This window comes from Heteronotia binoei, chromosome 6 (genome assembly GCF_032191835.1).
Source record: "Heteronotia binoei isolate CCM8104 ecotype False Entrance Well chromosome 6, APGP_CSIRO_Hbin_v1, whole genome shotgun sequence".
Lineage (NCBI taxonomy): Eukaryota > Metazoa > Chordata > Lepidosauria > Squamata > Gekkonidae > Heteronotia > Heteronotia binoei.
Window position 1 is genome coordinate 122,114,081 of NC_083228.1, and position 12,057 is coordinate 122,126,137.

At 43.9% G+C, this 12,057-nt stretch overlaps 1 protein-coding gene and 1 non-coding gene across 3 annotated transcripts; one reads left to right on the plus strand and one right to left on the minus strand.

Moving 5' to 3' along the window:
* Positions 1 to 1,437: 1,437 nt before the first annotated feature.
* ACTRT3 (actin related protein T3) lies at positions 1,438 to 9,541 on the minus strand. Of its 2 annotated transcripts, none has more exons than XM_060242479.1 (2): positions 9,270 to 9,541; positions 1,438 to 2,485 (listed from the first exon to the last, which is right to left on the minus strand). In XM_060242479.1, exons 1-2 carry the CDS (start codon positions 9,470 to 9,472, stop codon positions 1,567 to 1,569), a joined length of 1,122 nt encoding a protein of 373 aa, XP_060098462.1. In that variant the 5' UTR covers positions 9,473 to 9,541; the 3' UTR covers positions 1,438 to 1,566. The 2 variants fall into 2 exon arrangements, with proteins under 2 accessions (XP_060098462.1, XP_060098463.1); XM_060242480.1 differs by lacking the exon at positions 9,270 to 9,541 and adding an exon at positions 4,763 to 4,877.
* A 2,123-nt stretch (positions 9,542 to 11,664) lies between these two features.
* On the plus strand, positions 11,665 to 11,737 carry TRNAV-AAC (transfer RNA valine (anticodon AAC)). Its single transcript has one exon. It is a non-coding gene; the product is annotated as a tRNA-Val (tRNA).
* The last annotated feature ends 320 nt before the right edge of the window (positions 11,738 to 12,057 follow it).

Here is a 12,057-nt window from a genome sequence, read left to right on the forward strand (position 1 = left end):
AACATTGGCTCTCCAAATGTTTTTTGCCTACAACTCCCATCAGCCCCAGCCATTGGCCATGCTGGCTAGGGCTGATGGGAGTTGAAGGCAAAAAACATCTGGAGAGCCAACGTTCCCTACCCTGACGTACTGGCTTTGATGGACCAAGGGTCTGATTCAGTGTCAGGCAATTTAGTGTGTTCATGTGTGTGACCAAAGTGAACCTGCAGTTCCATTCAGTATCTGGTTATGCTGAATCTACTGATCCTGCATTTGGCAGAGGGGCTGTGCCTCAGTGGGAGAGCATCTGCTTGGCATGTTCAGTCGCCACCATCTCCAGTTAAAAGATCTAGCAATAGATGACGGAAAAGACCTCAGCCTGAGACTCCTGGAGAGCAGCTGCCAGTCTGAGTAGACAATACTGACTTTGATGGATCAAGGGTCTGATTCAGTATCAGGCAGTTTCATGTGCTCAGAGATTTATTAAACACACAGAGGAACAAAGACTGCTGAGGGAAAATGGCTTCTGCAAAGGGAATTTTTGCCTCTCCAGTTTTCGAAGTTCTTTGAGCTAGTTAACAAAGCATGTGGATAAGGGTGATCTGACAGACATTTTGGACTTCCAAAATCCTTTTGACAAAATAACACACTAGTCTCCTGAGTACACTTAGCAATCGTGGATGAGTTGACAATTAGTTAAATGACAGGAAGAAGAGAGTCGGATGGACAGTTCTCACAATGGAGTGAGCAGAGGGGATTGGTTCCCCACCCCCTTTCCCGAATGATCTATGGTGCAAACTCCATTCAACAGGGCAACCTCACTTCTGGTCTTCCACATGACCAAGAGCAGGGCTTTTTTTGTAGAAAAGCCCAGCAGGAACTCATTTGCATACTAAGCCACGGCCCCTGATGTCATCATTGTTTCACATAGGGCTTTTTTGCAGAAAAAGCCCAGCATGAACTCATTTGCATATTAGGCCACACCCCCTGCTGCCAAGCCAGCCGGAACTGCGTTCCTGCTAAAAAAAAAGCCCTGGCCAAGAGTATGGATAAAATGCATTTCAAAGTTTCATGAAGATGCATGTTCAGTAATTCAGTAAAGCACGGCTGCTCTTACTGATTTTATTTCCGTTGAGGATCCCCTGATAAGTTTCCACACAAAGCCATGGTTCTCAAACTGTTATAACCACTGTTAAAATAGCATCCTCTCTGGAATATATCTCCCAGAGCAACTGTTTGGTGTTGTTCCCACACCAGCCCTGTTTAATACAGGAAGAAAAATATTTCCAAACAAGTTAAAAGCACAGATTTGGGAATTCTCTGCTGAAGAGAAGAAGTTGGACAAAATGAAGTGAGATTTGTGAGAATTGCATATGGTTTCCTATATCCCAGCACTCTAAATATAGAAAAGCAGCACTCAATTCAAGACATTCACAGAGCTGTATTCGGAAACAAGTATGCTTGAAATTGTTACTTTTATTCATCTTTCAGAAAGCGGCAATGCTTTGAGTTTCACTGAGGATGGCATGACTTTTCTGTTCTTCCCCACGGCGCTTTTAAATAAAAATGTTTCGATGCAACAGGAATCTAGAAGCATTTCCTGTGTACTATATTGGGCCCAACTTCAGCATATTCTTCCTTGGAAATCCACATCTCCTGGAAGGCAGAGAGAGAAGCAAGAATGGAACCTCCCATCCAGACAGAGATCTTTCTGTCAGCGGGTGCGTTGACCATCACCTCTGTGTCCTTGGGAGCCATGCGAATCAACTCCTTTGTCAAGCGGTCACTAATCCCAGGAAAGAGACTGGAACCACCAGAAAGGAGTACATTGGCATACAAGGTTGTCCTTAAGTCGATGTCACATTTCATGATGGTGTTGAAAAGGAGTTTATCAATTCCAGGGGCCTCCATGCCAATGTTAGATGGACGGAAAAGGGTCTCAGGGCAGCGGAAAATTTGATTGTGGACTTTAATGATCTGTCCATCAGGCAGCTTCCAGGTTTTCTCTATCTCATTAGGTTTTTTAGCCATGTCCTCCTCAGGGTTCAGACTCACATAGCACAAGCCCTCCTTTATGGTTCGCACAATTTCCCTCTCAGCCGTGCTCACTAAGGCAACTCCACTTTCCCTCAGAATTCTCATGAGGTAGTCTGTGAGATCTCGTCCTGCTAGGTCAAGCCGGAGAACTGCATGAGGCAAACAGTAGCCCTCGTAGATTGGTACCGTGTGAGTGACACCATCTCCAGAATCCATCACGCAACCAGTGGTGAGGCCTGCAGCATAGAGTGCCAGCACAGCTTGGATGGCCACATAGAGAGCTGGCACCTCAAATTTTTCAAAGAGCAATCTTGTCATTTGTTCACGATTAGCCAGTGGGTTGAGCGGCGCCTCCGTTAACAATGCTGGTCTTGTGCAAGAGTTTAACTTCAATTCATCGTCATAAACGTGCCTCCATATTTTCTCCATGTCTGGCCAAGAAGTGACAATTCCATGTTCTACTGGGTATCTATTGCACAATAGTGAGAATAAAACAAAATATGTGTATTCTGTTACTTGGTCATGCATTAGCATTTTCCAGTCACACATTCAATGTTCACAAGTACTCAGTGAAAATAAAAACTTTTTTTGTAGTAACTACATAAATAATAGTAACTTCCCAGTTATTTGTTACTATTTATTTTTATGTATTTATTTATTCATTCACATTTATATCCCACCCTTCTCAAACAAGCTCTTTCTATCCATTTTATCCTACCTTTGAGGAGCTCAGAGCTGCATAAATGATTTCTGTTTGGACCTAACAACAGCCCTCTGAAGTAGGCTAGAGGCTGATTCATTGTTACATAGTCATGTAGAGGACACATAGGTTGCCTGTATGTGGACCATAGTGGGAATTCAGTTCCCAAGCAAGGGTGGGCTCGGTTGGATCAGATTCACAGGTTGTGAGGAAAAGATGATTCAGCCATCTCCCAGTGCCATTTTCCTGACCTGAAATGGAGCATTAAGGGCTGCTTGGGAAAACTTACATGTACTGATAATCATCTGTAAGTTTCCCTTAAAAGGACAAATAGTGTGTGTCCCCACCACTGGTTTTTGCAGGAGGCAAAACTAGCATGAGCAGAGGGCTGCCACATCTTATTCTTGTGGTGTTCCCAATCAAAGTTTGGCCCAGAACAGACCACACTTAGCATTTCAGACAGTGCCTCACAACAGGTTTCAGCCACCAGGTGCCGCCATCTTAAACACAATGTGTTGAACAAAATAGGAGTCAATAGCACCTTTAAGACCAACTTAGTTTTATTCAGAATGTAAGCTTTCGTATGCTCTAAGCACACTTCATCAGATGAGGAATCCAGCACAGTGTCTCACTGTTCACTGCTCACTGTGCCGGATTCCTCGTCTGTTGAAGTGTGCTTAGAGCACACGAAAGCTTACGTTCTGAATAAAACTAAGTTGGTCTTAAAGGTGCTATTGACTCCTATTTTTTCCTACTACTTCAGACCAACATGGCTGCCTACTTGGATCTATCAACAATGTGTTGAAACAAGTCAAACTGATTTGAAGGAATATACTCCCAAGGGATGTATTTAGGATAGGGATAAATAACGAGGGTTGAAACTGAATACATGTCATACAAGAACTCTCCTGATAACCATCAGCCCATAGAAGCAGTTTCTAACCCTCCCTCACTCCCCAGTACATTCTGTGTGATTCTTTTAAGGGACCATGAGATTTCCAAAACAAATTGCATCAAAACTATAGCGCTGCAAAATTGGGTGTTTTCCCCCAGCTTTCTCTGTTTGGTGATTTTGTCTTCATTGTTCATATGTACTGAACAAATTTTGGAAATGCCTTTTTTATCTACAGAGTTGACAAATAATAGTATTTAAAGGCTGTCAGAGATGGGGCATTGCGGGCCTTCCTTGGGAGGGAATTCCAGAACAATATCAGTGCTATAAATAAGGCCTCTCTGTTGTAGCTGCCTACCATCATATGATGAGAGCACATGAAGAAGGACCTCAGATGACGACCTTCCAAATTTTGTTCAGTGGGAAGTGGATTGCACAGTACAAAATATATTCTTATCCAATGGGCACTCCTGCAGTTGTACTTTTGACACAAAGGTGATTTTTAAATTTTAGTTTTACTAGGGTAAGTTTGCAAGGTCACATATCACTGCCTCTGAGCCACCAGATTCATTTTTATTGATTTATTTCATTTTTTTCCCAATGGTGACGCAGTGGATTACAACTTTCTTCACTTCTCCATTTTATCCTGACAACCACCATGTGAGGTAGGTCAGGTTGAGAGAGGGTATCAGTTCCAAGGTCACCATCAAGCTTTCCTAGCAGAGTGGGGATTTGAACCTGGGTCTTCCCAGGTCCCCTAGTCCAGCACTTCAACCACTAAACCATGCTGGCTCTGACCACTGATTTTTTTCAGTCACTGAAATGTTTAGAGAGTCATGGTTTTGGAAGATACAAGCACATTTTTAGGATGCTTCAGCTTGTGTTAATTCCTGGAGGACCATGGTGCGAATGTGAAGTTGCATGGGATTGGCATGATTCATAAAGAATTTTCTTTTCTTCCTTCATGTTTCCCTGACTCTTAAGCTGAGCACCACAGCTTCCAGTTAGCAGCATGGAAAGATAGTTTCTGGAACCAGTTCTGAGCTTTCATCTTTGGCTAAATTACTGCATAAATAAACAAGTTTTCACTGGTATGTCTGGTATGTGAAGGCTGATGAAATGCTGTGCTTCCAAGACAGGCAGACATAGCTGACCTGTGAATTACCCAAAATAAAGTGGGGCAATGTGATGCAACTGTACCCTCATTCCACCTAGGGGTTATCTTGAAGGCCCAATCAGGCTAAACAGATGCACCTGGATAGGGAATTGGTCCTTTTCTCTCCCAAGGTCGGGCAGTGGAATGCGCTACTTAGTTTTGAGAACCAGGTCTGGCTAAGGAAAAAGATGGGAGTGGAGAAGGAAAGAGTAAGAGCAAACCTCTTCTGGAAAATTCCTAAGGGGAGGAGGATTCCAAGGGGAGGAGAATGTCATCTGGTTATGCAGGCCAAAAGCTATAAGTTAGTATAGGGGCTTAGGGCGACACCTAATCTTTCTTCTGTTTTCCGTTTGTCTATAGGCTTCCCAATCCCCAGGTCCCAGCGGGGGATCCCCTGGTTTTACAGGCTTCCGCCCTCCCCGAGCCAGCTGGCCAGCGGGGTAAGCTCCACCCCCACAGCCATTATGCACCTCCAGGAACGATTCCCATAGGGAATGATGGGGAATTGATCCACGAGTGTCAGGGGCTCTGGGGGGGCTGTTTTTTGAGGTAGAGGTGCCAAATTTTCTGTATAGCATCTAGTGCCTCTCCCCAAAATACTTCCCAAGTTTCAAAAGGATTGGACCAGGGGGTCCAATTCTATGAGCCCCAAAAGAAGGTGCCCCTATCCTTCATTATTTTCTATGGAAGGAAGGCATTCTAAAAGGTGTGCTGTCCCTTTAAATGTGATGGCCAGAACTCCCTTGGAGTTCAATTATGCTTGTCACACCCTTGCTCCTGGCTCCGCCCCCAATGTCTCCTGGCTCCACCCCCAAAGTCCCCAGATATTTCTTGAATTGGACTTGGCATTGGCAACCCTATTTGTCTATCAATCTGCTATCTGTACTTGGTGCTCAAGCTAGTACACTGTATTGCAGGACTTTTTTTGGTAGAAAAAGCCCAGCGGGAACTCATTTGCATATTAGGCCACACACCCCTGACATCACCAATGTTTCATGCAGGGCTTTTTGTGGGAAAAGCCCAGCAGGAACTTATTTACATATTAGGCCACACCCCCTGATGCCAAGCCAGCCAGAACTGCATTCTTGTGTGTTCCTGCTCAAAAAAAGTCCTGCCTACTTGAAACTTGTTTTGCAAGTGATGCACTGAATCAGACTTTAACAGTGTGAACCTAGAGATATGCCTTTCTAAACCCACTGGAGACAATAATGATCTCAGAAGAACAAAGCTGTGTGGCTCTAGAAGCCTCCACTACCCCATCAGCCAGCTTGGAGAAGGCATTTGTCTCTTTAAAGATTTCTCCAAGCCAGGTCAGCTGGTGGCTTGGAAAATGCATTTAAAGCTTCCTTCCTTCCTGTCTTGGGGCTCTCAAACATCTGACACCTATTTCTATGATCTTATGTAAAGCAAGTTTGGCCACCCCTGGACTAGCCATCTTATGTTTTAATCTTGAAATAGTAGTGGTGGGGATAAAGAATTCTACCATTCCAATTTCATGTATTAAACACTGCTGTAAACAATACAGAAAGAACTAGGGTCTTGCCCCATCCTCTGTCTTGCATATGAACATGTGAAGCTGCCATATGACTATTGGTCCGTCCACCACAGTAAGTGTTGTCTACTCAGACCAGCAGCTATTCTCAAGCAGAGGTCTTTTGCATTACCCACTGCTGGGTCATTTTAACTCACAACACACACAATTGCTTCTCAGTGGGTGACTGGTACCTAGTCACAGCTGCTGTGTTCTTTGGAGGCTGTGTGTGTGTGTGTGTACAGCATGATGCAGAAAAAGCTTTCCTGTGATTGAGGTGCCAATTGCTCACCAGTTTGGTGTAGTGGTTAAGTGTGCAGACTCTTATCTGGGAGAACCGGGTTTGATTCCCCACTCCTCCACTTGCAGCTGCTGGAATGGCCTTGGGTTAGCCATAGTTATCACAGGAGTTGTCCTTGAAAGGGCAGCTGCTGTGAGAGCCCTCTCAGCTCCGCCTACACCACAGGGTGTCTGTTGTCCAACATTTTAACTACAACACCATGCTGGCTCTCACACTAGCTGAGTACCAGTGACATGACCCATATGCATGCATCCTATATTTTGGCCCTGTGTTTCTGAGGAAGGCAGAAGGGAAAACTCTATGAAAGAGGGAAAGAAAACAAAAGATTAGAGAGAAAGAATTATGCAGGACACATAAACAAGGACAGGCAGGAGCCAGGGAACAAGAAAGTTGCTTCCATGGAGGAGACAGAAGTTGTGTGAGAGCAATGGGGAAGAATAGCATGGGGAACAAAAGCCATAGAAGATAAGAAGAAGGAAGAAATTAAATAATGAATAGCTGCTGTCTCAAAGGGCGCCATGTTGGCTCCCTGATTGTGAAGGCTTGGGTGGACACTCCAAATGTGGGAAACTAGCCATAAAGGTCTTGGCTTCCCATCAAATTTTAGGCCAAATGTTACCTCACTGGGGGAGGCTCTGAAGTCAAACTTAATAGCCAGGAGATGAAGCAGCTGAGAGGTGATATGATCACCATCTTCAAGTACTTGAAGGGCTGACATCTAGAGGATCGCGCAGAATTATTTCTGTTGCCCCAGAAGGTCAGACCAGAACCAATGGGTAGAAATTAAATCAGAAGAGCTTCTGGCTCAGTGGAACAGGCTTCCTCAGGAGGTGGTGGGCTCTCCTTCCTTTGAGGTTTTTAAACAGAGGCTAGATGGCCATCTGACAGCAATGCTAATTGAAGAGAAGCAACAGCAGTAAGGAGGGTGGCAGGGTAGCAAGAACTGACTAGCAGATCCTACCAAAGGGACAAGGGTCCCAATACTTGATCAAGGTATGGGGGTTATGTCTGCTGGCAATACGTAGAGATACCAACAAGACAGAACCCAGAACACCTCTGTGCAGGACCTTAAATAGTACATTTTCCTGCCTTACAGGAGGGGACAATGCCCTTTGGAGGGGTATCCCAGATTGATGGGATACCTGATCCTTGCTGCCTGGATTGGTTCCCAGGGTGGACCAATGAAGACCAGGATTCTGTTTACCATGTGAGAAATTGGGGTTCATGTGCTAACTACTTGTAACACCTCTTGGAAACCTTTAGCAAGACAAAAGGGAGGAAAGGAAAAACAATGGACATGGCCAGTTTGCAGCTGGTTCTGATGTTCAGTATTGACTTGCTGATGAGTTCCTGGCACCATTGGTGTAGTCTCCTTTCATCTGTGCTAGCGACAGTTCATATGCATAGACATGACTTCCTCTGTGGACATATGATGTGCCTGCATTGCAGTAATGGTGGCTTGGAAGAAGGTGTGTTGTCCTTTTCCACTCTCCCTCTAAAAATAGCTTTTCCTTTGTCTTCCTGGCTTTCTCACTGTGGTGAGGACTGGCCAGGGATGAGGGGTGACTGCGACATAACACTTCCTGCCTGTTGCTGTATGTGTGCAATGTGCATCCAGAGCCTCATGCCTGGCTCTTTGTAAGTCTCTGGGATAAATTCCCCATTCCTAGCAATATTCGACAAACTGCCAAATAGTCCATCACAGAAGGTTATTCATGATGTACAGTCCTTACTGAGTAATTCTGGGGGGGGGGTCTCTTTTGGGAGACCACAGCCTATTGCTCACACCTGCTAAGCTCCTGAGATCTGATGAGGTCAGGCTACACTGGGCCATTCAGGTTAGGGCATCGATGGGTTTGAAGAGTATAAATCTGTTCAAGGCTACCCTACCAGTCCCTTACTCCCATGAAAGAAGAAGATCTCTATTAAACATATTCAGTGAACTTAGTGCAACCCTAACCTCCCTTTCTGCATCTTGGCTACCATATCAACACTGGGAGGCCAGATTAAAAACCACCCGGGATCGGGCCTTCTCCATTGCGGCCCCACTGCTGTGGAATGAACTCCCGGAGGAGGTACGGGCCCTGCGATGTTTAGACCAATTCCACAGGGCCTGTAAGACCTACCTCTTCAAAATAGCCTTCACCCATACCGAGTTAAGATAGTGTCGCTGTATATGTTTTTTCCTTCTGAACTTTTCCTACTAACTTATGAAAGATCTGTTTTAGCACCTTAATGTTAATTTTAATGTAACTTGTAAATTGATTTATGATGATTTTATTGCTATGTATGATTTTATTGTATTGCACTTATATGTTGTGAGCCGCCCTGAGCCTGCTTGTGCAGGGAGGGCGGGATATAAATAAAAGGTATTATTATTATTACTGTCACAAAATAGATCCAGATGGGTAGCCGTGTTAGTCTGTCAGCAGCAGTAGAAAAAACCAAGAGTCCAGTAACACCTTAAAGACGAACAAAAGTTGTGGCAGGGTATATTTTTGTTAGCCTTTAAGGTGCTACTGGACTTTGGCTCTTTTCTACTGCTGCTGTCACAAGTAGATTCTGGTTTTCCTCCAGCTCTTACGTTAAGAAAGTTGCTTCCCTTTGTTCTGTTTCCCAGGTTTGCTCCTTCCAGACGGCTATAGCAGGCAGTCCCCCATGTAGTCTCAATACCTGAGAGAGAGGATCCCTCGCTTTGCTTGTGCCTCGTCTCCAATGTAGAACTCCTTCTGGCCAGCGCCTAGCATCACAGACTTGGCCTTGGGCCGACCGATCAAGTTGGTGAAGGTGACCCGTGGTTCCTTGTCCCCAGCAACGCCACCCTTGAGCAGACCTGAGCCATTGTCTATCACAACCGCTGGTGGCAACTCACCCATCCCTGGGTGATGGGTCCGTGCCTGCTGGTTCTTGTGCTTGACCCTCAGTGGCCCTGCCTTATGTTGGGGGAAGAGTCAGCCTAACAATCTTCCCAGGCATAGGTGGCTTGCTCTATTATGACCTGGGGGTTGCTATGATACCTTTGCATCTAACTTTGGTGAGGCTCTGACTGTTTATTTAGGTAAGAAATCTGTAATGGAGGAGAATTTCTGCTCCTTTTTGTATACAGCAGGAGAACACTATAAGGTTATGGTTGTCCCAATCTCTTGGCTGGGAGATGAACAGAAATATTAATTGGTGGGGTGTTGCCATCATACGCTTCCTGGTTGGCCACTCTAGAGAAAGTAATGTTGGATTGGGTGGATCATTTTGCTTTGATCCTGCTAGGCTCTTCTGATCTTCATACAATGGAGGAATGTGTTACAGTTTGAATAGCAGTCTCCTCATTTGCACACACTGGAGAAATTTTTGAAAAATATTGTCATTAGCCTGCTGATAGTTTATGATAGGTTGGAACAACAGACACATTAAACAGAGAATTCTAGAGTAACAAGAGTGGGAAATTTTATTGAACTCAGATTGCGCTAAAGAAAGATTCTGCTTGTATTGTAACTCACAGATTCAACTGTGTAATCAGGTTTGTACTTTGGGTTGCCAAGTCCAGGCTGCGAAATTCCTGGAGATTTGGGGATGGAGCCTTTGGGGAGGGTGAGGTTTGGGGATGGGAGAGACCTCAGCACGGTATAATGCTATAGAGTCCACTATCCAAAGTAGTCGTTTTCTACAGGAGAACAGATCTCTTTTGCCTGGACATCAGTTGTAATTCCAAGAGATTTATAGGCCCCACCTGAAATTTGGCTACACTAGTTGTACTCCATGACTGGCCACATAATTCAGCAGCTGCAAACAAGATGCACTGCTGAGATATCTGTTCGTGAATTGACCATGTTCTTACAAAACAACAACAATGAAGAAATAGCAGCCACAGACCCCTGATCCAGATCAAAACTCTGGCATGTGGAGGTTTGTTTTTTTAAATCCTTTCCCCCAGTTATGTTTTTAGTGATTTCAGTCTGTTCCTAGAGTTGCTATTTGCCATATACAGGAAACATACAAGTATCTGCATAGGATAACTGTTTTTTAAAAGGTAATTACTTTTAATATGATTACAAAGAATGTGAAATTATTTCAAAAGCCATACAGGCATTGAATAGGATTTCCAGTGCAACCAGAGCCCCTGAATTGGTCAGCTGTATATTGGTAGAGATAGGATAAATTAAGCAAAATGGAACTAAATGCAAATATTCAGGTGGGTAACCATGATGGCTCCCGGCTTAGCTTCCCAGCTGCGGAGCGAGCTCAGACCAGCTCCATTATTCTGGCTGCTGATTCAGAATTGCCCTACCAGCATATCCATCTCTAGTCCTGCAATTTCCAAAACCGCAAGAAGAGAGCAGAAAAGAATGAGGAGATAGCAAGAACATCCGGCAACAGCCGCCTTCTATCCGACCGTAAAGCTGGAAATAATAGATCGATGAACGATGCTTTCTTTTCGACTCAGGTGGGCCGCCTTGTACGCGCTTCTTGGCGAAGTCTATTTCCATGCATCTGAAGAAGTGAGCATACTCAGAATTAAACTTTGTTGAGTTTTTAAATTTATTTTACAATTTCATTTTATAAATTATTTCATACCCACAAAACCAAGAAGATAGTTCGTCAAAGAAAACTTATACACCATATATACATACACACTTAGAGGGCAGATGTGATAAAATTCATACAGTTTGCTTACTATATGAGTTTATAATAGTATCTCCTGTACATTCATTGTTGGTTTTAAAGGTGCTGCGCTCCTGGACTCAAAACTTTGTTCTGATGCTTTCTTTGCTTTAGTTGGGAAGTTGTTTATGATATTTGTAACCCGCCCCCAAAATACGCAATAGTAAAATAAAAGATCAAAAAAGAGAATGAAGAGGTAGGCTGAGCGCTTTGTGGTGGATAAAGTATTGCAAGCGAACAATGTGACTGGAAGTGCAATGCCAGTTTTTGCAGGCTGGCTTGGTATGGTAAATAAAAATTTATTTATACAGCGCCAAGAACGAATGTCTTAAAATATTGGGTATAAGACAACAGTATAACACCCACAACTGAAACCTTTATGTATGATAGTTTGAATCCTTCGAGCATGTAAGTTTCCGTAGTGTAGTGGTTATCACGTTCGCCTAACACGCGAAAGGTCCCCGGTTCGAAACCGGGCGGAAACAATTTTTTCCCAACCCTGCACTGTTGGTTGTGTTTTGCTTTTTAAAAGTATTTAAAAATGAGATTCTTTTACAGTGCTCCTGACTGTACCGTGCTTCTAGTACTGGAGAAAGGAAAATATGCTGATGTGCTTTTCGAAGAAATCACTTTATACGGAAAAAGAATACTGAACACTTATACTACCCCATGCCATCGCAAACAGAATTACATTTTACATCCTTCTTAAATCCACAGAAGCAAATGTGCATAGAACGGAGTAACTCGGTTAGGATGACGGTGTACATCTCTTCATATGATTGTATTATTAAGGTAAGTTGTTAAA

Coding starts and splice junctions, on each gene's coding strand:
- ACTRT3 (XM_060242479.1), bottom strand. CDS start 9,472: ATGGGTGAGTTGCCACCAGCGGTTGTGATAGACAATGGCTCAGGTCTG. Junction 2,486..9,269: donor CGAGGGATCCTCTCTCTCAG/GTATTGAGACTA, acceptor ATTGTGCAATAG/ATACCCAGTAGAACATGGAA.